Consider the following 27768-nt stretch of genomic DNA (forward strand, 5'->3'; position numbering starts at 1 on the left):
GTTTAATTCGATCCACCTAACTGTTTCTATAAGAGAGAAGTCGACTTTGTTGAATTTAGGACCTATTTGAATGTGCGTTTGAGAAACTTAAAAATACGTTTTTCAAATAACATTTCTTTTTTTCATTAATTTTTTATATTATTATTTTTTTTCTTTTCTTAATATGTTTTGGCAATTTTTTGTTTTTTAAATAATTTATAAATCTTTATGAATAGAGAGGGGCCCGACAGTCGTCAACTACGTTGCACTCTCTCAGAACAGAAGGATACTAGGATGACATTGACAGCCATTTGAGTTTCATTCACGATTCATATATATATATCTCCCTCTCAATTCAGTGGCACACGTTCGAAACTTTTACATTTCCTTCAAAGGGCAAAGGCCAACTGAAGCCGTCACTCACCTTCCCTTTCCTTCCGTCACTCACCTTCCCTTTCCTTCTCTTCCTTCTCTCAGACCAAAGACCAAAAAGCTAGAATACAAGTAAACAACAACCCAGTTTCTAAAGCAAAAGCAAAAGCAAAAGGAAAAGATCATAATCCGCTTTCCAATCACTCCGTAAAGCTGAAGAAAGCAGACTGAAGCAAACCTCATTAAGCAATCTCCCCATAACAAGGACATATATATATATATATACACTGCACCCATGTCTGCTTCTTCTCACTCTTCATCATTCCCAGCCACCACCCCTTTGAGCTCAGGGCAATGGCAGAGATTGTGGTTGCAGAGCCTAGCTATGAAGTCGACACAGAGTACCCAACACCTCTTACAAGGGCAATTACTATTAGTTCCGCCCATGATCTCGTCCACGAGCCTTTTGAGAGTGAACGCTTGCCACCCTCTTTGGCATCCAAAATCCAGGAGTTTCTTCGAGTTGCCAATTTGGTTGGAGGCGAGGAGCCTCGTATTGCTTATCTTTGTAAGTTGTTTGTGTTTCTGGGCAGTTGGGTTTGTTTTTATGTTATTTCCATTGGATGAATGAAACTATATAAGGTTCTGGCTAAGGCAGGGTATGTTGGTTCACATTTTTGTTAAGATTTTCATTTTACTCTCTCTTGTTTGCCTGTATTGGACAATTGGAGAAGTGGGTTTCTGATTTGTAATTTTCAGAAATAGAATGGCCTGTGTCTTTCTTGTTCAAATTGAGGCTGAAATTGATCATATTTCCCATAAATGATATTATTTATTAAGTTGGCCAAATAATTGGGTTAGGAATAGTTGAGTGGAGGTCTTTTTTGCTTAGATTTTAAAGGTTAATGATTTAAGTTTTATTACTTTATTTTCTTTTCTTTCCTTCTTTGCCTAAACAAGCAAAAGAGGCAAATAATGTCTGTGTCAATTTACATCAATTTAGGGTACCAAAACTACACTTTCTAGTAAGGAGTGTGTCTTTTCTTTGAATTGACACGTCAATGTGTAAGCCGGCAGAACCTAGTCCTGTAAGAAAGATTCAAGTTTCACTTTAGTTCAAAGCATAGTATATTTCGCATTGCTTAAATGGTGTTCCTTGGCAGGTCGCTTCCATGCCTTTGAAATAGCACATTACATGGACCCCACTTCGGGCGGGCGGGGTGTTCGACAATTCAAAACTTCACTACTTCAACGACTTGAAAAGGTAGTCACACACACATTGAAGCTTGTCCTATAAACATATGAACTTGCTTACTGGGTGATGACAGATTTGCTTTTCTAATTTCTTGCTTGCATCAATATGTGTAGGACAACTAGCTTTAATTTTGTTTAATCTTGTCTTTTATTCACCAAATGATATTCTTACAGTTAGTGAATGGCAATTTTGTGTCTACGTTTGTTTATAAGTTGGCGGTTGTGATACTTTGTGCTTTAGCTTAAGCATATAGTCACGTCTTTGACATAATTTTATGTTGATTAATGCTAATTACTACACTCCCATTCTACCTCAATTTTACTTGGTTAATGTGGCAGTGCCTATTAGCCATTGATTTTTTTTTTAAAAAAAAACAAGGGTTGATGGGCTTCACCCTAGTGAGATGGGAGTATAATACGTAGCATTACTCTTTTATGCTTGCCACCGTGACTTCTTACTCACTAAGCCCATCCAAGGATAAAAATGGATTGCGAATAAGACCAACATATAATTTTATATTCATACATTCGCAATTCTTCATTTGATATATAAATGTTTAGGCCTCAGGAGTCACAAAGCAAGTTAGGTTAATGTTTCTAGCTTCCCTATTTGCTGTTCTTATTCATTCAAATGCTTCCACAAATCAGTTCCTTCAGTTGCTTATGTTTGATTCATAGTCAAAACTTAAAATTTATTAAGCTGCACAAAATGTTTCTGCTAGTAAGAGAAATACAAATTGTGATTGGCGGTTGGGATTGTGCTACTGTTCACTTTTTCACCAATAATGTAATATCACCTGGTTATATTGGATGACATATCATTATATTGTGCTATCTATTTGGAAACCAGTCTCAGAAGAACTGTCTTAGCTGCGAAGCTATGAAGTTTTCGTTCCATGACCTCTTGGAACATTAAGACTGTCAATGAGTATAATTATTTTCTGGAGTATCATATTTTCCAATCATGCTTATTCTCTTGTGTTTCCAGTTAGTTTTCCTGTGCCTCTTAACTTCTATCACCTAGCTTTATCATGTTCTTTTGCTTTTTGCTTTTTTTTTTTTTTTTTTTTTTAAATGCTTTTAATTTTCATGTCTTTCTCCGCTTTTATGAAATCATAGGATGAAGAAGCCACGGCTAGGAAAAGGAAGGAAAAGAGTGATATACGTGAACTGAAACGTGTTTATTGTGTATACAAAGACTATGTGATTAAACATGGTGGATCAATTGATTTCGGCAATAGGTAATCAAGCCTTATTTTTAGAATATGTTATTGTCCTTCTATTCAGGTAAAGTCAGTGTGTACCAGTTTGTGTCCATTAAGCCTAATTAATCTGATTAGTTTGATCTTAATTAGTGACAGAGAGAGGTTGATAGATGCACATAGTATTGCTGTTGTATTGCATGAAGTGTTGGAGACAGTAACGACTACAGATGGTCCTCAGGTGGTTTTCTTGTCTTTTTGCTTTTTTTCTTTCTTTTCTTCTCTATCTATTTATCTTTCATTTTTTCCCATTCATTATAATTTGGAGTTAATGAAACACTAGCAGGTTCCTAAAATGCCAGCAGTTTTGTTCTTAGTTTTACTCTTTTCTTCTCCTACAATAGGCCCTTGCTGATAGAGCTAGCATGCATGGAAAGGTTGAGTTCAACGTTTTGCCACTTGATCACGGAAGTATTCAGCAACCAATTATGCAACTTCGTGAGGTTTGCTTCTGTATGGATAAATAGATTTTTTACTTCTTAATCCAGTTAATCTGTCTAGTGTTTATATTTGTGCGTAGTGTTGCATCATGCCTAAGCTGTAATGGAGTCTAACAAGTATCCTAATAAGCTAATAAATTAATGAAATGATACAGATTAAGGTTGCACTTGCTGCCATCCGCAATATTCGTGGTTTACGTTCTGCCCAAGATGTTCAGAGACATGGGAGAGACAGCGATTTGTTTGATTTTCTTCAGTATTGGTTTGGATTTCAGGTCATTTATTCTCAAAATTTTGGCTTTACTTCCCCTCTTATTCTTCTGTGCTGTATCGCGTGGTATCAGATCACATATGAAGATGGCAAATTGGAAATTCATGACATAGTCCTCTATTTTCTAATCTGCTTACTTTCAGTCAGTGAATATTATCTTGATTTTTTTACTGTGTCTCAATCAGAAAGATAATGTAGCTAACCAGAAGGAGCATCTGATTCTACTCCTTGCTAACATACACATTCGGCAAACTCATGACCAGAGATCTAACTCAAAGGTGTTTTTACTATTTATACTAAATGTTTTTGGTCTTGCTTTACCTTTGACTTTGTAATGTTTGATATTCTTATCTTTAACAGTTAGGAGATGGTGCTGTGGATGAATTAATGAGAAAGTTCTTCAAGAATTATACAAATTGGTGCAAATTTCTGGGGAGAAAAAGCAACATTTGGTAAGACAAGTGATCTAATTTGCTCCTTGCTTTGCATCAACGTAATTTGAAATTTATGTGATCTGCTCTTATATGTTAGCAAAATGATGTAATGTTGCTACCTGTTGTGCTTGTAGTTTTTAGTTTTCACCAAATATTTGCAATTAATTCCTTTCTTTGTGCTTGTCATATTTCTTCCTTTTTCCTGCTGCCCTTACTGTCATATATTCTTTTTCTTCCCAACATATCTCTTTATTTTTCACATTGTCTTTATTCTCCTTTTGGGTTTATTGAAGATTTGCAGTTTATTTCCTGACTAAAATATACTATCGTCTGTGCAGGTTGCCTAGTGTGAAACAAGATGGCCAACAATACAAACTTTTATATATAGGGCTTTACCTTCTTATATGGGGGGAGGCTGCAAACTTGCGTTTCATGCCTGAGTGTCTGTGTTATATTTTTCACCATGTGAGCCAAAAATTAATTTCTGTCTACAGTGTTGCTGATATAGGATTTTTTTTAATTGGCAGTTGAAGTACATCTCAACATTTTTTCACATGACAGTAGCATAATCTGGATATTTTGATAGGGATCTTATTCTTGAGATTTGAAAGCAAACTGCTCTAACTCGATGACTGAGAGGAACCTGTTTGTTATAGTACTCCTGGTAACTGTTGGAATTGCTATCTGAAAGATCCTTTCCATTAGTAAATCGCCTAGAACTGAACAGCATTCATATTAAGAATACATCAGTATTATCATATTGAACTAAACAAAAGTTTCTTGCAACAATATAGAGGAGCAAAGGCACATTTAAGCAACTATTAATTTTCTTATGATGTTATCTTTTCCAAGTAAGCTAATTATGCTCCTAGAAAAAAAAAAAGAAAAAGAAAATGTTAGTAATGCCTCTTCTGAACAATTTAATATACACACATAGATATATGTGTATGTTTGTAAATGTAAAAATGTAGTTTTGCCCGTGATTCTTGCTTTTGTACAGCCTAGGACTCGTATCTATATTATCTATGACAAAGAATTGTTGCCCTATATCTTCCATTAAATTTATTAAATGGAAGTAGTAAAGAATGGAAAAAGAAGATATAGACACAAGCAAAGACGGAAAGGAGAATAGAAAACGAGAAGGTATGGTGGTTCAGTGACTATCACCCATAGTCCTTCCTCGTTTATGTAGTTTCTGATTATATGATTAACCCCAAATTATTTATGATTTGCAACAAGTATTTTTTTTATTCGTTCCAAGCTGCAGAAATTTTCTTGGTCACTGCCAGCATTTCATAGATGTTCACTTGAGTTTAAGTGAAGATACACAAGAAATTCGTACTTTCTTAGATAGTTAGATTGTGACAAATGTTATTGAACTGGTTTTTCAGTTAAACTAAGTGAAGACAGCCCCAACTTGTTCTGTTGATATTGCTCATTGGAATGATAAAAATTATGGCCATTAACCGATCTGAAGCAAAATAATCATTTACTTCCAGATGTAAGCTATATAGTCATCATTGTGTAAGCTGTTATAAGGAAGCTATATAGTTTGTTTCGGCACTGCAATTGCTGCCATATGTAGTGTCCAACGTTTCTAGGTCATCTGATTTCCCGCAACAAAGGCTCATATACCTTAGCAGCCTTTTGAGATAATTGACAATCAGCAACAAGTTGATTGTTTACCTATTAGTAAGAAGTTGATCGAACTACAGTTTGATCCTCCTTAACAGAAGCTTATGCCATTGGAAGTTCCAAGATTGTATGTACTATAGATAAAACTAGAACAAATATATGGGAGACAGTGCTTAGTGAATTGATAAAGATACTTATTGGAAGAAGCCTCTATCATCTTATATATTCATCACTTGGTTGAACTACCTATTTAGGCTTCATTTGATTGGATGATGCTTAAAATTTTAAAAACTAGGAGTTTCTTGCAGGCTCTTTGTTAACTTGGGTACTTCTGCTTTTTTAGCCAATTTTGTAAAGCAGCTTGTGCTTTTTAGGTGGCTTTGATAAGCAACCCTCAAAGTATTTCATCTTATCAAAAAAGCTGCAATTTTAAAAAGCTTGAGCCCTCCCAAACTGGTTCTTTGTCTTATGGTAGTTCTTATTTAGGAATGCTTTTCTATTTTCTTGATGTTTTGGAATATTTGGTATCATCTTGGAAGATAAAAGTTGGTTTACCAGCTCTAGAGGATTCAGAAGACCAGTTTTGAGAAGATTCTGGATGATTAATAAGCCTGTTCTCAAATAATTAGAAAAGGGAGCTAGGCCTTTTATGTGATGAGCTAAGAAGAAAATTCACAGTAAAGACGATGCGATTGCTTTATTTAAATTTATAATCATGACATGCTGGTCTTTACTATATTTCCTATAGCATAGCTATTGTGATTAAACGAATGAAAATCTCAAACGTTGTTAGATTGTACAAAATTTCAAACATTTCTAGATTGTACAGCTACATTTACTTCTGAGTTTGTTTGAACTTTGAAGGATTTATGGAACTCTCCCATTATACAGTAACTTCTAATTCTGCATATCACATATGACTAGATATTCTGAATTTTTTTGTTTCTTTTTTTTATTTACTATTTCTTTTGACATTGGCTCATCAAAGCATGAGATACTTGTTAACTTCCACAATAAATGACTTTTGAGCTTGATTATAGTTTGCAGATAGCACTAGTATTTACTTGTGTTTGTTTTGATGTTTCCATTTTCACTAAAAACATTTTTTGAGAAAATCCTTAACATTTCACCATTTGGTTGAACCCTTGAAAATGATTCCGAAGAAATTTTCAGTTTGGCTCATACCTAAAATCATTATCTGCCACCGCAGCCGAAATAACCTGGGATGAAAAACAACGACAAAAATATTTTCATCTTGTGCTTGCTCATGTAGGTGATGTTCACCACAACTGATCTAACTGTCCAAAACTTATCGCCACTGCATCCCACGGCCAAAACTCTTACCTCCGCACAGCTAGACATGAATAGGCCACATGCTCTACATATTCACAACCCAAATTCCATTCCCCACGGCCTAGAAGACCTACGTCTATGACCCAGAACACCCAAACTTGTTACACTCTTGCACACCTAAACACACCACCGCAACACTTCTAGACATACTCATGACAACCCAAATCCCTCTAAAATCACCCTGAAACACCACTCTTTCCAACACCTATAGCCCAAATCCCCTAAAAATCGCCACAAACCCCCACAGCCAAGTGGCCTAAACACCATACCACCACTACAAACCGACCACCAACTGCACTACCTACAGCGTGGAAGACCCACATCTATGACCCATAACATTCATATCCATCACACGTAGCCCCCCAAATGACCAAAACATTGCCACACTGATAACTAAAACCCATCATTAATGCCCTTCACCCAAATGCCCTTGACCACTAAAATCTGCAAAAATAGTCACCCTGAAAACTTGACCAGACCACCATGTCAATCAACCATTGAAAACCCACTTGCCGGCATTCTACTTGCCTTCATGATCTTCAGATCCAACCATGCGCTATGAAATGGCGACATAGTGGGAGCCACTTTTATTGACTTAGAGTCTGTTTGGGATTGCGTTTGATAAATAGAGCTTTGAAGTCAAAAAGAGCTTTTGGGCAAAAGCTTTATTTTTAAGCTTTTAGTAAAAGTGTGTTTTAGCAATTTTTAGGCTTTTTGGACCCTTAAAAATGCTTTTAATTTTTTACCAAACGAGTACTTTTTTTTTCAAATGGGCTTTTTGAGTGTTAAAAGCATTTTTAGGACCCTCAAACTCAATCCCAAACAGGCTCTTAGCCTTTGGGTCATTTGAAAATTCTGCATTGCCCACGGTCTTCTTTTATAGGATGACGATGCCATTAAGGAGGGAGTCTTGGTGGAGAGGGGAGGTTGGAATTGGAGGGAAGTGAACAAATGGTTAAAGGAGAGAAGGGCATTGTCAATGGAGGAGTGATGTGGTGAAGGGATGAAGAACACAGAAATTTCCAGAGAAGGAGAGATAGGAGGCTGGAGGTGAGGAAAAAAAAAAAGATTGGTTGTGATAGAATTTAAGATCTCAAGTAGCATTTAAGATAAATGGAAGTTCCAACTAATAAAAACTCCTAATGAAAACCTAAAATATCCATATATGTTTTGATTATCAATTCATACTAGCTCTAGTTGCATTTTGCTAGAAAAGATGATTGGATCGAGTTGGGGTGAGGGGCAGGCTTGGGAGTTTCGACATTTTATGCTTCTTAAAAATGTAATACATTTGATTGTGTTTTGGTTTAGTTTTCCTTTCACCCAAAGATTTTTTTGTTGATCAGCATTTTTTGTTAGACCAAACCCCAGAAGTATGTAAAACATTTTAAGCCAAAACAAAAACAGCCAATTAAAGTTTACGCAAAAGTATACCTCTTGAGCAATTCACTAGTTGGGGAAACTATTCTCTAGATTAAACTTGCCGCTTTCCCATGCATTTCCCAATATATGCTGTTAAGGTAATGCATGCAAACATTAGTGTGGGTATCAATATATTTCATGTCTTATTATTATTTTATTTCTTTGTTTTCATGAAGATGGCATATGAGTTGCATGCTATGTTAACTGATGCTGTTAGCTTGACAACTTGGGAGAAGGTTATGCCAGCATATGGAGGAGAGTCTGAATCCTTCCTTAACAATGTTGTTACTCCCATTTACAGGGTTATAAGAGAGGTACTTCTTCTTGATTGCACCCTGTCAATGTATATTCCTGTCTAAAAACTAACTTTCTTGTTAAAAATTGAAGGAAGCTAAGAAAAGCAAAAGTGGGACAGCTGACCATTCTACATGGAGAAACTATGATGATCTGAATGAGTATTTCTGGTTAGAATGAATTTGTGCTTTTGCCAAGTTGGGCTTCAAGAAATTAAAACAAAGCTATTTATATATGCTATTTCTGCAGGTCTCCTGCTTGTTTTGAAATAGGTTGGCCCATGCGTCTAGACCACAATTTCTTTTGTGTACAGCCTTCAAAAAAATCTAATGCTAAAGATGCTTCGGTAGCACATAATACTGCAGAACAAAGGAGGAAGAGAGAAGAGAAGAAAGATACAGAAATGGGGGTAAATTATATTTATTACTCTAATTGGCTCTTTATTTCAGCCTGCAATGAATAATATAATGATTTGCATTATGTTTGAATAAAAAAGTAATCTTTATAAATATATATCTTCGCAGTGCACAACAGCTCTCTGGTGTTTATAGCTTGTTAAAGAGATTAGAAAGCATGTTATTACTAGCATAGACATAAGTATATAAGTGGTCCTTTGTCTCGCATGATGCAACAATATACTTTAGGGCGCTTTCTTACTCCCTAGTAGAATACAATATGAAATGAGTGGCGTATGGTTTATGCAGTTAAAATATCAGAGTATTCTCCAGTTTAAATAAAATTTGATTGCAAAGTAGATGTTTTGGCAGGTTAAGAGATCATGAAACCTGAGATATATTGAATAAGCTTGCCATTTTCTCTCACATGAAGTGATAATTGATTTTTCTTCTCAATCAATACTAGGATCTATTATATCATGAATGGTTCTTGCGTTGCTGTGATAGATTGTGACATCAAAATTGTCAATATTATAGCATATTCATAAATGAATACATTTGCTTGTGGAAGCAAAAGTTAAATGTATTTGCATTTTCAATAAAATATGTCAGAACCATCTTGCTTTAAATTTTATTAGGATTTTATGCAGAAGGTTCCATATATTTATCCCATATGATTAGCATGAAAAGGCAGGATAACTTTCACTGCCTTTTCGACAGCTGAGCCTGTTCTTGCTTTTTGTATCCACTGGGATCAATCCTTCTAGGTCTGCTTTTTTCTCTTTTTCTTTTTTCCCCCTACTAGGGTTAGTGGGAAAAAGAGGATTAGTTTTGGATATTTCTTCCAATTGCATGACTCACTGCTCAATTCGTTACCCTATTCCTAAAGACTCTCACTTGTTCTTTTCCCACAGGCTACCATGGAGGAAGTTCATGAACCAAAATGGCTAGGGAAGACAAATTTTGTAGAGATCCGTTCATTTTGGCAGATATTTAGGAGCTTTGATAGAATGTGGAGTTTTTTTATTCTATCCCTTCAGGTGTGCCTAGAGCCTAGTTAAATGCTTTTGGACCACTTGCATCTTGCGATGTTTTTGCCAGATTGCTTAATAATTTATGTTTTTCCTAGGCAATGATAATTATGGCCTGCCATGATTTGGGATCTCCACTTCAATTGTTCAACATAGTAATATTCGAGGACATAATGAGCATCTTCATCACTTCTGCAATTCTAAAACTCATACAAGGTATGTTGCTATCTTTCCTATTATTTAGTATTAGGAAAATACCAGCACGTTACTGTGCAGATACAGACAGATATGATGAAAAAATATTACTAGGTTCGACCTGAGTTTCCTCCTTTTTTTCCAATTTCTTCTTAAAACAACAGTAATCTTTATCAAAAGAAAGTGAGCCACCATATGATTGGTTTCTGTGCAAACACTGCCACAAACAGGGTTTTCAACGGTGCTTGTTATGCAATAGAAGTTTTTGGTCAGAAGCACCTTTAATTTTTTTGCATTCTATATCAAAGCTTTTTTTTTTCTTGGGCATCAATGCACCTTATTAGATTTACTAACCAGCTGTCAAATTTTCCCAATTTCCAAGAAGGTCCTTGGTTGTTTTTCTTACATTGAGTTCTGGTACCAAATCACAACATGCAGTACCTAAAGCCACGCGACTTTTTTTCTTCATTTTTTTTTTTTTTTTTTTTTTTCAATTGGATAGTTTAGCATTATAAAGGTTGTACTATTATTCTGAACATTTTCTTGTATAACTCCTTTCATGGACATTTTCTTATTCAGTTTCTGTAAAGGGAGTGTTAAATGTTGAAGATAGTGAACCGTCATTAGTGCCATTATCTTCTAGCCCTCTTTCTGTTTTGATATTGTTATCCCTCCCTTTTGTTTCCTATTCTATGCCTAGATGGCCTAAGGATATCATTAGAGGTGTTTGTTGGTTGGGTACCCACAATCCTAATGGCTAAACCACCATGTTGAATATTCTTTAAGACAGCAGCATTCAGATAATCAACTGGTTTCATCAGCACTTAATCCTTTCAATGCTTTAGCTAGAGTTCTAGATCCCCATAAATGCCATTCACTAAGGACAACATGCCTACCCCTTGCCTTTCTTGGAAATACTTCATTTTCTTCCTTAAAAATTTGTATCTCCTCCTTACCTTTCCTTTGTAGTTCCCTTTCCCTGTGCTGCAGTAGCTAATTCAATGCAAAATCTTTGAAACTTACAAAGAGAAGCTGGACAAATTTTGTAGAGATCCGTTCATGAGTGGTTGAAACTTATTAACTACTTCATGTTAAGAGGTTGAAGGCAAAATAAAGGATCCCAAGAACCATGAGTGGTTTTTTTTATTAGTATTTTTTTTTTCAAACTTCATGCACCAGTTGATTTTCATCCAAAAGTGGTCTTTTCAAGCTTTATACCACAGCCAATTTGCAGAAAACAACTCTCTTTATATGAGCAAGATATCTTATACATTTCTCACTTTATGTCAGTTTTCCACATTAAGTCATCCCTAGTATCACAACAAAGTCAATTTTAAAGGGTCGGAGGTTTTAGCTGGAAATTTATGGGTTTTTATGTCAGATCGAGTTCAGAGAATAGTATCCTAGAGTAATGGCTAACTAAATGGTCAGATTATATTTTAATTGGAAATGTGCAGTACTAGAGACCGTATTTTTGCAATGTTTTCAGTGTTTTTCTACAAAGATTTTGTTTAATATTCATAGCAAGGAAAACAGTTGCATTATTCCCTTTATTCTTTCTTCCCCTTTTTTCAAGGAGTTTGTGGTTATAAACTTAGGGTCTTCCTAATCTCTTTTCATGATGCTTTAGCAATTTTTCTCTCTAGTTTCTCTTTCTTGTGTAATTTTCGGCTGTGATATTATTCTATTGCATGCTTGCTTGATCACCTGTCATAAGTTGGTATCTTAGGACCATTATGACACAGTTGCTTTCTGGAATAATCTGGATATCTTTATTCGGTTTGGTAGGTTTTTGTTGAAGCGAAACCATCATTTCAGTTCCAACAAATTCGTGCTACAAAACAGTAGTACCTTGGCAAAAATCAGATTTTCACACAATTACCTGTCACAGTTGGTTAATTTTTGGTCTTTCTAAATTGGACAATTTTGTAATGAGCTACACATTTTTGTCCAAAACAGTCCAAGCTATCAGACAATATAAGTAATTCTCTTTGTTATTTCATTAGATTTTATATCGCTTCAGTGTTTAAGTAGCATAGTTCCCTGTCTGCCTCCCTCCCTCCCTCCCTATTTTATACCCTGCAATAGTGAAAAACTTATAAATGTTCCTGTACCAATCAGTAGATTGTTAAGATTCACTAGGATGGGTGTAATACTAAATGACAATTGTGCCTTTTTTCTTGAGGTTTTAGGCTGGAGGTGTGACAGTGGTAATATCAGAAATTAGGTTCTGATTGCGTAGCCTTACCAACTAGGTGATGATTTTGATTTTTGTCAGAGCATTAAGAGTTAAAACTTGCCATTAGTTTGATAGATTGTTTTGGTAGATATGTAGAGGTTGCAGCAGTAGAAAATTTTTGTAAAGGTTTTTGGACTAATTCGTCAGTTTGTCATTAGGTACTAAGCTGTGCTTGGTGCAAAATGACAGTTGCACCCTTTCACTCAGCATTTCCAGGCTGGGGGTGTGACACCCTCTCTCTCTCACTTCTGTCACACAAACACACTCACATGTAGAAAAAAATGGAATCTAAAAGGTATTTTTGTTTGCAGCAATTCTTGACATTGCCTTTACATGGAAAGCTAGAGGTGCAATGGAATTCTCTCAAAAGATGAAACATGTAATGAAGATGGCCATTGCACTGATATGGACTATCATTCTTCCTGTGTGCTATGCTAAATCTAGAAGAAAATATACTTGTTATTCCTCAAAATATGGGAGCTGGGTTGGAGAATGGTGTTTTTCTTCCTATATGGTTGCTGTTGCAATTTACATGATGACAAATGCAGTTGACATGGTGCTATTTTTTGTTCCTGCTGTTAGCAAGTATATTGAGATCTCAAATTGCCGGATATGGACAGTTCTGTCATGGTGGACACAGGTCAGTTCATTATAGAGCTTACAAGCTCTTTTGCAAGAACATTCCGGTCAATCTATAATAAATCTATAATAAATTTATTACTTATCAAAAAAAAAAAAAAATCTATAATAAATTTATTAAAAAAAATATTTAATAAATTTGTCTTCTAATATTGAACCTAGGGTTTCATTATATGCGCATAAGTTGTACAGGTTTATTTAAAAGTGATTTCTCTAATTTTGTCTAATAATGATCAGATTTGAGTCAATGACACCGAAATTTAGCCCCCCCCCCCACCTAAAAAAAAAATAGTGACATCAAAGACACTGGTGATTTTTTATTTATTTTTGGTTAAGAAACATATGAAAAATATGATTTTCAAGTTGAACGCATAGTTAAGGATACATAAACTATTGAAGATGTCATCATGGAGGGGAAATGCTATGCAAGTGGTCAAACTAAAAACAGTTACGTTCTATTCTTAATTACAGCATTGTATAATATCATTAGATGCAAGGTTTATATTTATTGAGTTCATACCCTAAAGGATAGAGAGAAAAAAGAAGTAGAAGAAGATGTCTGAAGTACAACTAGGTTTTAAGCCTTTTAGAAAACAAGTTAAAACTATTTTAAGAAATCTGTGGAAGAAGACATTAGTAGACCAAGAAGACTGACTATATTGACAGAAGAAATGCTACACTTTCCAAAAAAAGTTTCCAAATTTTTCTCTTCAAATGATGCGTCACAATTCTATGTAATCTATAATTTTGGGAAATGTGTCACCATCTCATGGATTTGTGACACATCATTTGGGGAGAAAATTTTGGATAAAATTTATGGGAAGTGTAGCATTCCTCTATTGACAGTATTGGAAAAAAAATCACCTTTGACTTATAAAGGCTGTATTGTATTAATGGCCAAAAATCTGTTTATAAACATCATAAGTAGTACATGGATAAGTGAAACGCCATTAGAAGTTGTTCCAAGGTCGAATTTATGTTGTCATTGGTTATGGAATTCTGGCTTTTCTAGGTAGACGTCTACTGGAGACCATAAAAATCACTAAGCTGTACAAACGAAAAAGAAAAAAAAAAAAAAATGTTGTTGTATTGCATGATTCAAGGATTGAAATATGAGTTGTTAACAAAACATGTAAGATCGTATAAACAAATGTATTAAATGGATATGAAATATAGAGTATATTTTTTTTTTTATAAGTAATGATCTCATATAGAGTATATAAAACATGTACCTTAAGGATTTTCATGAAATCCTACTTAAATGCAGCAGAAAATTGGATCTACATCTGTTTCAATAATACTCCTTATGATTAGAAACTCGAGAACTCGTGGTTGATGGGTTAATATGCGAGCAACTTTCAATACTTTCCACAGTACAAGAATGCTAGCTTTCAATGATGGTGCTTAGAGCCCAAAGAATTCTTATGTTAGATGAGAAATAGTGATCTGTAATCTCTTATTTTCTAGTAATTATTTTCATTTGTATTATAGTTCCACAATTCTAGTTGTAGCTAGACTCTTTCTCTAAGTAGATTGAGTGAATTTTTAACTCTTAAATTTAATTGAACTCTTATCTTAACAGCTGATCTAATAAGCTAAATGGGCCAACTATGGGTGCCCATTTGGGTTGGGTCAAGCACAACTCAAAATCCAACGGAGTAATATGAAATAAATATCAATGTGACTAGATTGTGGGAATTGATAGTGTGCTAGAAAACAGTTTGAGAAGTTGATGCACCTCTTTTTATTTTTTTTATTTATTTATTTTTTTCTGTATTTTGATTGCAGTGAATCCATTTTTTGGTATTTAATATCGAAAAGCAAATATAGAAATAAGAGATTGTTTCTTCTCAGTAAAAAGGTTATGGTTCAAGTTGTCATAGGCATCTCTTTTACCATATATTTTTATTTTATGCATCATTGTGTATTGCCAACAATTTGTATTTAGTAAATTGCAATTATTACCTTTCTAGCATATAATGGTTTGGGACACTTTAGTAATTCAAAATAACATCCATAAGGTGTTCTTTTTATCTGCAGTATAGATACATTACTAAATTCTATTGTGCTAGAGTTTATTTTTTCCTTTCTCCATCATGGTTGTATGGTGCATGTGAGTTATCTCATGTTTTCATCATATTGAATTTTGGTTTTGGACTTATGTTTTCATTGTATTGACTTTTGGTTTGGACAAAAATTTGTTTCCATCATGTAGCCAAGAATATATGTGGGACGTGGGATGCAAGAAGGCCAAGTTTCCGTCTTGATGTATATGCTATACTACTCACCATTCTACATTTGTGTTGATAGTGTACTTCTGTTAATTCTTTCCTAATGTTATCCTTTTCATACTATATAGGTACACATTGTTTTGGGTACTAGTACTGTTAAGCAAATTTTTGTTCAGCTACTTTTTTGAGGTGAGTTGAATGTAACTGTGTTTATATTATGAAATGACATTATAATACTGTGATTTCTGATGGGTCTTGTGAAATAGTTAAACTTTTTTGGCACTATATATATATATAAGTTGGGAAGGCACAATGTTACTGCTAATTAGTTAGATTTAGTGTGTCAACTAGTAATATGCTATATTTCTCACTTCAACCATGTTTCGAAACGTGCATATGAAATTCAAATTATTGGTGCAGATAAAACCACTCATGGCACCCACAAAACAAATCATGGGAATTGGTGTGAAAAATTATGAATGGCATGAGCTCTTCCCAAAAGGTAACTGTTATTCCTTTCTATATTATGTGCTTAGAGAGTTAAATTTGAATACTATTGATGTCAGTATCTCTAATAATAATTTGTTCTCTTGTTGCAGTCAAAAGTAATGCTGGTGCAATTGTTGCTGTATGGGCACCTATCATAGTTGTGAGTTTTGATTACAATATCTGTAACAGTCCTTTTGATGGACGCTCTTTAGAAGTTTGACCTGGACACAAGTTGATTCTCAATGTTTGAAATATAAAATTCAACCAACAAAGCAAAAAAGAACAAAAAAAAAATCTAAATCCTTCTTAAAGTACGATATCTTTAAGTTCTGGAGGTATCTTACATTTCATTTGCAAGATCTTTTTAATGCTTGACATTCATTTATGACGTACTTTTTCTTTCTTTTTTAAATTTTTTTTTTTTTTGTTTTTTTTTTGGGGTATCCCAGGTGTATTTTATGGACACACAGATATGGTACTCTGTTTTCTGTACGATCTTTGGTGGGCTATATGGTATTTTGCATCACCTTGGTGAGGTAAGCGGTATTTTTCCTAACAAATTAATGTGATAGTTGTCTCAGACTCTCAGCCTTAATTTTTGCTTACAGATTCGGACTTCGGGAATGCTGAGAAGTAGATTTCACTCCTTGCCTCATGCATTTAATTTCTGCCTTATCCCACCCTTGTCAAGGAATGATCAGAAGAAAAGAAAAGGTTTCTTTCAAAACAGATTTCAGAAGGTATAAGTTTTTTTTTAGTGCAATGTTGTTGTAATGTGGCATTCATCGCAAGCATTAACACTTGCTGAATTCTTAGATTTATGTGCTTTATTCTCAGTTTAAAGGCTTTTGTATACTTAAGTCCTATTGTATACGTCATGTGTACTTGAGTTGCGCCCTTTTGCGCTTATTTATGAATTGATATTACTTATCAAAAAAAATATATATCTCTTGAAGTGTCTCTTTATTTTCTCGCTCTGACCATTAAACTGATTGCCTCAGGTGTTGGAAAATGAAAAAAATGGTGTTTCCAGGTTTGCTCTAGTATGGAATCAAATTGTCAAACAGTTTCGATTAGAGGATCTGATAAGCAACAGGTGATTTTATTTGTTTTTATTGTCACATGACATCTAAGAAAAGACCTTAAACATATAGCTTTCCATGACCAGGGAGTTGGATTTGATGACAATTCCTATGTCACCAGAAATATTTTCTGGCACGGTTCGTTGGCCTGTTTTCCTCCTAGCTTATAAGGTATATTACTTGTATTTGAAATTCTTTAATTTAATTTTTTTATTTTTTCTGTTATTGTTTTCCACTTTGTAAACGAGTTTTCCTATTTATACTAGCTTTCTACAGCTTTGAGCATTGCAAAAGATTTTGAGGGGAAGGATGAGGTTCTTTTCAGAAAGATTAAAAAGGATAAGTGCATGTACTATGCTGTAAAGGAGTGCTATGAGTCATTGAAGTATACCCTTCAAATTCTTGTTGTCGGCAATCTGGAGAAAAGGTAGAGAAGACAAAAGTTTTTGGTCAAAGCTACTATTCCATATAAATATTTGTGTGGATAGAGAATCTCCTAAGATTCAGCTAGTATATGCATTGTTTTCTTTTTCTTTTTCTTTTTTCTGTTTTCCTTTCTTGGTAGGCAAGTTTAGTTAGAATCATCAATATTATTCTGCTAGCTTCTAACTTTCTAACCTTTTACATGTTATATGCAATGGTATATTCTGCTTTGCTTTCCAGGATCATATCTGCTATAGTAAATGAAATTGAAGAAAGCATTGACAGATCAAGTCTTCTTCAGGACTTCAAGATGGAAGAGCTCCCAGCTCTAGTAGCAAAATGTATCGATTTAGTTGAATTTCTGGTAATTGTCGAATTGACTGCAAAGACATAGTAATCATGTAGAGAATGTATTTTTTTCAAGCCTGTACTTGATACCATAGTGACCTTTAGTATGAAATGTTTTAGGTTGAGGGACATGAAATCCATCGTGATAAAGTAGTGAAAGCTCTCCAAGATATATTTGAGGTTGTAACCAGCGATATGATGATTAATGGTTCCAGGTTTGGTGTGCTTTAGTCTCTAGTCCCTTTTTTGAGATTAATTTTTTCCCTTCTTGGCCTGACTTTTCAAGGATCAATTCAAGTGCTTCACTTGACTATTTTTCATTTTAAATGTGGACAGTATATTGGATTTGCTCTATTCATCCCAAACGACAGACACAGATTTTGCTGTTTTTTCAAGAGATATTGAACCGCAATTATTCGAGTCATCTGCTTGCATCTGTTTCCCTCTGCCAGATAGTGATCCACTGAATGAACAGGTGAAGTTCATTACTTCTTTCAACAGCATTTGCCTTTTATTCTTCTTTTTATCTGTTGGGGTTTGTTCATCATACCTGAGCTTGAATCATTGATTGGGCTTGCAACATAGAAAGTATGCATGCTTCAAAAATAGATGCCATACACATACATACGGTATGGATATGTAGGTATATAAGAAATTTCAATCTTTTTTCACTGATATGGCTCAGAAATGCCATGATACAGCAGGATATGGCATGGATAATTTTGGTGCAATTGTTGAATTCTAAAGAAGAAGAAAAAGGGGTCAAGTGTAAAATGCAAAATCTAATGTCTTAGAAATTTTGAAACTTTTGGTATATCTAAACTTCTATGAATATCATCAAATATGGATCGTAGATCATGTGTTTTTTTGTTATTTATAACTTCTAAATAAGTTTCATCATTATAACTTTTGATGTTTGTTATTTGTCTTTTAACCTGACAACTAGCTTATTATATATTGAAACAAATTTTATATATTAATTAATTCATATATTTCTGTCTTATTGTATCCTAGATTTTTAATGCGACGTTGTGTTCATATTGTATTGTATCCATATAGGTTCTTTAACATGCACAGACATGCCTGCACAAACACTCTGCCTGGATTAGCATATATACATAAATATCCACAATTAGAAATATGCACCTGTACATGCATGTGGAAAAAGGAGAAATAATAACCAAGGGTTCAATGGCAGATCAAGCGTTTTCATTTGTTGCTTACTGTCAAAGACACAGCAATGGACATACCTGCAAACTTAGAGGCACGGAGGCGCATCTCATTCTTTGCTACTTCTCTCTTTATGGATATGCCGAGTGCTCCTAAAGTACAAAATATGCTGTCATTCAGGTCAAATTTGTTATCTTAAGTTTTGTTTCTTGGTGAATTTCTGCATTTTGCTTTCTGTTAACTATTTGTTTAGTTGATGTATTTACTTTCTAGGACACTTAATTCTCTCTTTTAAACCCCAAGGGCCCAAGTGGTGGAGGCCTTGGTCTTAAGGTATCATCCTTTTAAGGTCCAAGGTTCAACACTTCATGGGTGCAAACAATCCTTTGTGGCCACACCCCTTGGTGAAAAGCCAGCGATTTAACCAATTTCGTGTAGGAAAACTTCCAAGGGCGCGGTGCACGGGGTCGGGGTTTACTCTGCAGGAGTGGGTTCGAAGGGTCCTGCCTTGGAGAGGTTCCTCGACATAACAAAAAAAAAAAAAAAAAAAAAATCTCTCCTTTAAAAAGATTCTTTGATTGCTGAAAAGAATGAAAATATAATTGTCAAAAGGATTGAAATTTATGCTCATTCACGTGTTTTAACATACACCATATCTTTTAATTATGCTAGGGAAGAAATAAAGCTAAAATATTTGTAGTAGTCATGATTTGTCCTGTTCTTGATGGGTCTTAGGTCCGCATTTCTTTCTGTTCTTTTCTTGCTTTCTTTTTATTTATTTTTTTCTTTTGTCCTCTTTAGATGCTTTGTGCAATTTTTGATTATTTGGCTATATATAATCGGTTGTTGTTGGTCTGTGAGAGAAATTGAGGATTCTACTATTGTGGTCTAATATGAAAGATTAAAAATAATTGAAATTTACAGATTGAAGATGATAAAAGGTTAAGTAGGCAAACTCTAGATTTTAGAATCAGTGAACAACAAAAAGATACTATGTAGACTCTGAAAGAGAATAGATTATTAGCACTTGCACCTCGTAGCGTTTCAAGGATCAATGGTAGGGAGAAGAAATCATTATACTCTTCTTTCAAGGATACTAGAGAGAGCTAATTAATTAAAACATAATACTAGCTCTTGTAAATAATTAGACAGTAATATGGCATTTATACCTCATTAATGCATTTGAGTTCTGCATTTAGAAAAGGACCCATACGAGTTATCTAATAGCATTTATCCACAGTTGCAGTTCTCTAGTATGTAAATGATAGTGATATCTTACCATGAATCCTATTCCCCATATGTCTGTGGCAGTTATACAAACATCTAGATGGTGATCTTTATAGTAGTTCTCGTTGGTACAGTGTTATAACTCCACACTACATGGAAGATATTAATTATTCAATGGAGGAGCTTTATTCCAGCCAGCAAGAGGTTTCTATCATCTTTTACATTGAAAAGATATTTCCAGGTTATTATAAGATGGGATATTCTTGATATATTTTAGGACTTTCCATTGGGATTCAAGTCTTAGCTCATGACCATTAATTTTTCTTTCCCTTAGATGAGTGTAAAAACTTTTTAGAACGCATGGGTTATGAAGACCTGGATAAAGTAAAAGAGGAGGGGAAGGAGAAAGAGCTAAGAGATTGGGCTTCATTCAGGGGCCAAACATTAAGTAGAACAGGTGAATGAAAAAGATTTAGCAATGTTCTTAAAGTTGCATATTGATACAAATACAGCAGATTATCAGATTGTCCTCATTATATTCTTTATGTTATCTTATGTGGTATTTGCAGTTAGGGGAATGATGTACTATAGAGAAGCGTTAAAATTACAAGCATTTCTTGACGTGGCTGAAGAGAAAGGTTGGTGATCTTGAATATGGGTCATAGTATTCAGCTGTTTTTGTTTGAAATGCCATCCCCATTTTATTATATCCTTAATACAGTGAGAAGTCATTCGATGCCCCATTAGCTTGCTTGAGATTATTTTTGAAGAAGGATTTCACTAAATGTTTTGCCTCATGCTGATTCTTCTCATCCAGATATCCTTGATGGTTATGATAATTCTGAAAAAGGAAACCCTAGGTTATCAGTTCAACTAGATGCACTAGCAGATATGAAATTCACGTACGTTATTTCTTGTCAATCATTTGGATCACAAAAAGCTTCTGGAAATCCCCATGCAAATGACATAATTGACTTGATGAAAAGGTAATCCCTTTACCAGGGGAAAAAAATGAAGGCAGAAGTACTCAATCTGTATATGTAATTTATAAAATTAGAAGCCATATGACTCAGAATAATCCATTTATTGCTTGAAGGTACCCATCTCTCCGTGTTGCTTATGTTGAGGAGAAAGAAGAGATTGTTGAAGACAAGCCTCGAAAGGTTTATTCTTCTTTGTTGGTTAAAGCTGTCAATGGTTATGAGCAGGTAGTTGATTATTAAGATTATATTGCAACATTCAAAGTTATAGGACTAATCTTGAGATATTTGGATGTAAGCTGTAGGAAATTGGGTTCAATTATTTAACAGAGCCTAGTAAATATATATTTCCCAAAGTTAGTCTATGCTCTGTTATTTGTAGCAATAATAATATTGATAGAAATAGCCGAACGATTAAACAAGTTCAATGTGTCACTTAATAAAGCTACTAAACAATTGGGCTCTAACAGCAATAGAAAGAGAAGTTATTTGTAAGAATGCAGGTTTGCCTAATTTAATAGCATTTAATGTTTTCATGTTCGTAATCACATTGCTTTAGGACATTAGGTCACATATAAATAAACTTGAGTATGAACTAAAAGTCAATATAATACAACAAAGCAACAATGTGGACAAAGTATGACAACTGTAGAATATTGTGATAAATATTGTGATTGACATTAAAATCCTAAAAGGAGAATTTTTAGTTACCTAGCCTAAAATAAGAAAAATTCTAGTTACGTCACCGTTTGCATTCTGGTGTAGGACCGTTCATTCCTATCACCCTCTTGATAATTTATATATTATAAGTAGCACAAACTACAAAGCTTGCAATTTCTTGCTCCTATTAACTAGGTTAAACTGTATTTACTGTTCCCAAGATATAGGGTAGGTTTCATGAGTTCTTGCTACAAAGTAGGCTTAACTGGGTAGGTTTGACGAGTTCTTGCTATAATTATCTAGGCTAAACTTTACCTTTTTCCCCAAAAAAGAGTATGGGTTCTAATTTAGTTCTTATATTTTAAGAACTCTCTATTCTGCCCCTAAAAGTTTTTAATTTTATACAATATGGTCCTTCTGATATCAGATTGATGACGCTGTTATGAAAACTGATTGTCTGGCAAACATTCAGATGACCCAACTCTTTCATTTCTGTGGCGGCATTGTCATCAATTTGAATAGAATAACTACATGGCTTAAATTTAGAATTTCAAATTTGAACTTCTTGAAACCTAGGGGATATAGAACCTACTCTATATTTTAAGGCCAAGGCCCAAGACTATAGTTCAGCCATTTAACAAATATAACATAACTGCTGCATTAATAAGTCCCCAGTACACCAGAACTTCAAGATCAATTTGAAGTGGTAGTTTTCATTAAAATTGAAGAATGTTTCATTTGGAATAACTTTCAATGAACTTAAGCTCAATTGCATACGGAAAGAACTTCCCAAATACATAATACAGTAAACAATAGGGCACACAGATTTGCTAATACAATGCCAAATTCAGGTTTGAATGAAGGAAAGCCCCTTTACAGTTAAATAAAGGTTTCGTCAACTAGCTTTCCCACCTCTCTCGTCAGCTTATTAGCCAACAGATACACCAAAATTTTGGAAATATTGACTTTACATTTACAGGCAGAACAGCCTTGATGTGCAAATCACTCGTGTTCTCAAGTACTAGCATAATGAAAGAGGTATTCAGCTCTTCTCAAAGGTCCTTGCATCCTTGAACTTTGGAAAAAAAAAATTTTAAGTCATGCTTTACCACTGGCCAGCATTTTCTCATATCTAATAATACTATATCAAATGATTCTCAGTGTCATTAACTGGCAATTATCAATTCTGAATGACAGAAGAAAATGTGTTGCCAGACATCGGCAATTATTGATTAACAATATATTAAGTTAGGGGCACCATTATGGAATATGAACTCGCATAGCAGATTGCAATTGCATTCCTATCAATGAACCAAACATTAGAGTTGTTTAGTTCAAATTAAATGCATAAGTGCATCCTAGTACTTCATCTGTTATTAGAATTCCTTACTAAATCTAATTACCTATATACATCAGCATTCAGTTGTTGAATATGTTTTTATCTTTAATAGGTAATATATCGCATAAAGCTTCCGCATTCAGTTGTTGAATATGTTTTAATCTTTAATAGGTAATATATCGCATAAAGCTACCTGGTCCACCAGATATTGGAGAAGGGAAGCCTGAAAATCAAAACCATGCCATAATATTCACTCGTGGTGAAGCTCTCCAAGCGATTGATATGAACCAAGTAGGCTCCTTCTCAAGTAACTAGATGGATTAGTCATGTCCATGTTTGTTCTTATGGTGTCTGTTTTTTCAGGATAATTATTTGGAAGAAGCACTCAAAATCAGAAATCTTCTCCAAGAATTTCATCAGCACGAAGGACGGAGGCCCCCTACAATACTTGGTTTGAGGGAACACATATTCACAGGAAGGTTAGATTCTCCTCCAGTCTCATATGATACACTTACTACATCACGTGGCTAAGTAGTCAATACCATAAAATGGAAATCTGATTGGGGTCCACTGAGTCTGATAAGTTACACCAAGAGGTGTACAGCACATTAAGTTTTGGGGGTTGAAGTGATATACGAACATGAATAGTCTGTTGAATGAATATATTGTTCTTACATACGTTACAAAACAAATTCCATGACACCCATTAATATAAGTTCACTAATATATTTCAATGTCAGAATATAATTCTTGCTATGGTTTAAAGTTTCTCCAACCATTTGATGGACTTCATGGATTTTTTATGTATATAAAATATTTACAGAAAGTACCCAGGAATAATTCTATGATCTCGAGCAATATTTTATCAAGAGAAGGTTTTTCCCCTTCAAATTTTGGGGCCATTTTGACTTATTGTCAATATTATGTGTTCAATGCATAAAATATCACCAATCATTTTATCTTTTCTCCTCCACTGCAGTGTGTCTTCTCTAGCATGGTTCATGTCATATCAGGAGACCAGCTTTGTCACCATTGGTCAACGGCTTCTTGCCAGTCCTCTCAGGTAAGGGGATGCATTGTTTTGTGCGCTCATTCTTAAAAGATAAGGCAACTACTGAAAGTCTTTGTCCATGTCAACGTGCATGCATGTGTTCATGTGTAAGTCTGTTTGTTAAGTAGAATATTTGCCTGGTATGTCAACTAAACTTAGTCCCAACACTTTAAGGTTCACAAATTTGCAATCTATGATACATTTGTTTTCAATATTTTCATGCTATCTCAAATCCTTTTGTTGTATTTTATAACTCTACTGCTCTTTACCTATGTGCTCCTGCTTAGTTCTCATTCCTATGATTTTGATCTAATATCAGGGTACGATTCCACTATGGACATCCAGATGTATTTGACAGGGTATTTCACATCACAAGAGGTGGCATAAGCAAAGCATCCAAAACAATTAACTTAAGCGAAGATGTTTTTGCTGGTAAGAATTACTGTGATTTAGATTCTTACCCAATAGCCATTGTTAATTCACAACTACATAAATCTGATCTTGTGTAGGATTTAATTCTACTTTACGGCGGGGAAGTGTTACATACCATGAGTACATGCAAGTTGGCAAAGGTCGTGATGTAGGCCTAAATCAGATCTCAAAGTTTGAAGCCAAGGTAGCTAATGGAAACAGTGAGCAAACTCTAAGTCGTGATATATACCGCCTTGGACGTCAGTTTGATTTCTTCCGGATGCTATCTTGTTATTTCACAACCATTGGGTTTTACTTCAGTAGCCTGGTAAACCTTCCTATCCTCCAAAAACAGTCCTTTCTTTCTTTTAGCATAAGTGAACTGATAATCTATTAAATTTGTTATAGAACACAACTTCACTTACGAAAAGGATGTATCTATTAACTCAATCTTGAATATGAGATGAGATATAATCTATGAATTAAAAAAGAAAATAGACCTGACAGGCACATGATATAGATGGAAAAAAAATTGAAAGCTATTAATTATTTAATGAGAGTTCCCTTATATTAATAACTAATTGAGTTGCCAATGTCCTTGATGAAGTGCTTTGTTTTTCTGTCATATATGCAGCTGTCTTGCATTATTGGGAAATGATCCCTTGCAATATTTAAGTTATGGATTCTGCTGAAGTTAATGTTTAAGGATTTTTTTAAAAATAAAAAAAAAAATTTCATGTCAAGCCGGAACAACAGTCTTAGCTGATGCTTTTTCTTTCACTGGTGATATGTAATATTTTTGTGGTTAACTTGAAATTTGCTTTACAAATCCACAGATATCAGTGATTGCAATTTATGTGTTCCTCTACGGACAGCTATACCTTGTTCTTAGTGGTTTGGAGAAAGCACTTCTTCTTGAGGCTAGAGTACGGAACATACAATCCTTGGAAACAGCTCTTGCCTCCCAGTCATTTATACAGCTTGGTCTCCTAACAGGCTTACCAATGGTGATGGAGATTGGACTTGAGAAAGGGTTTCTTACAGCCCTTAAAGATTTTGTCCTCATGCAATTGCAGCTGGCTGCTGTTTTTTTCACTTTTTCCCTCGGAACAAAAACTCATCACTATGGCCGAACAATTCTGCATGGGGGTGCTAAGTACAGACCCACTGGGCGTAAGATCGTTGTGTTTCATGCTAGCTTCACGGAAAACTACAGATTGTATTCAAGAAGCCACTTTGTTAAAGGATTTGAATTATTGCTCTTGTTGATTGTCTATGATTTGTTCAGGAGGTCTTACCAGAGCAGCATGGCTTATGTGTTAATCACTTATTCCATTTGGTTCATGTCAATCACTTGGCTGTTTGCACCGTTTCTTTTTAATCCCTCTGGGTTCAGTTGGGGGAAGATAGTAGATGACTGGAAAGATTGGAATAAGTGGATCAGGCAGCAGGGTGGTATAGGAGTTCAACAGGATAAAAGTTGGCAATCTTGGTGGGATGATGAGCAAGCTCATCTTCGTCAGTCAGGGATGGGTTCTAGGTTAATTGAAATACTTCTTTCTCTTAGGTTTTTCATTTATCAGTATGGCCTCGTCTATCACCTCGACATCTCCCAACAGAGCAAAAATTTTCTGGTTTATCTGCTTTCATGGGTTGTGATTCTTGGGGTTGTCCTATTAGCCAAGGTAATTCATACCATTACCCTCAACTAGAGATTTTGTCTATATGCTTTTAGGTAATCTACTTGCATAATATGCATTTGTTTACGTGAATTGCATCTCATAGTCTCAAAATTTACTTTGGTTGAAGTTACTAAAGTTCTGGTTAGTAGAAATTACCTCATGAAGAAAATATGATTAGTTAACGGGTTCAAAATCTACAGATAATATTGTTTAGCTACACCAACTCCTGAGCCAAGAGATACTGCTGCCATTCAGATAAACTTTTTGTCTTTGCATGCAATTTTCATTTAAAATTTTAAATGACTCAATTGACATGCATTAGCATATATGTATTCATAGATGTGAATATGAACAAAGATTTATTCAATCAACACCACCAATAAGTTTTCTGAAGTTAGTCCTTCCTAGATCCCTGATTCTGGGTCTTTGGTAGCCTCAAAACTTTTCTTTCGAACTGTCTAAATCCAACATATACTAACCGTATCCTTGTACCGATGATCTCCAAAGTACTGAAAGGAAATAATACTAAAAATTAAATGAAAAATCATTAGAAAACGGAATAAAGTTCTTTGAATATTGGCTGAGGGCTGAGATAACTATCTCTGAGAATACAGAACAAAGAGTTCCTTAACACACTTTCTTGTAAGTTGATTTTGCTTGGCAACGCCTGGTTGACTATAAAAGTTTTGCAACACAATTTTTTAGGCTCTTTTTTGCTTATACTAGATGCTACAGAAATCCATTGATTTGCTTGAGTAAATAACAGAATTGGAACATATTATGCAGGCAGTCAACCTCGGAAGACAACTGTTCAGTGCTGAATATCACCTGTGGTTTAGACTATTCAAAGCATTCCTCTTCCTTGGTGTCCTATCCATTATAAGTACTCTTTCCATTATCTGTGATCTATCTTTTATGGACTTAATTGTGTGTTGTCTGGCATTTTTGCCTACCGGATGGGGCTTGATACTGGTAAGCTTAGCTGAAGAATTTTTTTACTTTTTTTTTTTCTTTGGACACCTATTCCTGGTTCCTTTTGAACTAATACTTTTGTTTCTTCAGATTGCACAAACTGTGAGGCCGAAGATAGAGAATACAGGACTGTGGTACTTCATCCGTCTACTTGCTCAAGCTTATGATCATGGAATGGGTGTAGTTCTTTTTGCACCCATAGCTATTTTGGCGTGGCTCCCAATTATATCTGCCTTCCAGACTCGTTTCCTTTTCAATGAGGCCTTCAATAGACACTTGCAAATCAAACCAATTCTTGCAGGGAAAAAGAAGCACAAATAATTTTTTCCAAAGCCAATGATGTGTTTATAGTGTATATGTACCAATAGTTAGTTTTTATTGTATGTAGGTAAAGTCAAGTTAATATTGATAAATTCTTGTATTTTTAGAAGAATTGCATAATATTGTAATGATTCATACATATTGGCTATTGCCTAATTTAAATTATA

At 34.6% G+C, this 27768-nt stretch overlaps 1 protein-coding gene across 1 annotated transcript; it reads left to right on the forward strand.

The window, feature by feature from the left end:
- The first annotated feature begins 356 nt into the window (after positions 1–356).
- On the forward strand, positions 357–27768 carry GSL04 (glucan synthase-like 4). Its single transcript, XM_059584984.2, has 41 exons — positions 357–919; positions 1515–1615; positions 2725–2846; positions 2961–3048; positions 3212–3310; positions 3463–3582; positions 3764–3856; positions 3939–4030; positions 4351–4477; positions 8599–8736; positions 8810–8886; positions 8966–9125; positions 10026–10151; positions 10241–10358; positions 12888–13216; positions 15431–15483; positions 15575–15635; positions 15867–15948; positions 16046–16095; positions 16385–16471; positions 16544–16675; positions 16937–17031; positions 17104–17188; positions 17284–17444; positions 17681–17804; positions 17909–18003; positions 18125–18263; positions 18987–19138; positions 20320–20426; positions 20520–20642; positions 20755–20823; positions 21003–21171; positions 21282–21393; positions 23336–23455; positions 23528–23643; positions 24144–24227; positions 24535–24647; positions 24725–24954; positions 25463–26311; positions 27095–27280; positions 27371–27768. Exons 1-41 carry the CDS (start codon positions 706–708, stop codon positions 27599–27601), a joined length of 5829 nt encoding a protein of 1942 aa, XP_059440967.1. The 5' UTR covers positions 357–705; the 3' UTR covers positions 27602–27768.

Source organism: Corylus avellana, chromosome 3 (genome assembly GCF_965113065.1).
Source record: "Corylus avellana chromosome 3, dhCorAvel1.hap1.2, whole genome shotgun sequence".
Lineage (NCBI taxonomy): Eukaryota > Viridiplantae > Streptophyta > Magnoliopsida > Fagales > Betulaceae > Corylus > Corylus avellana.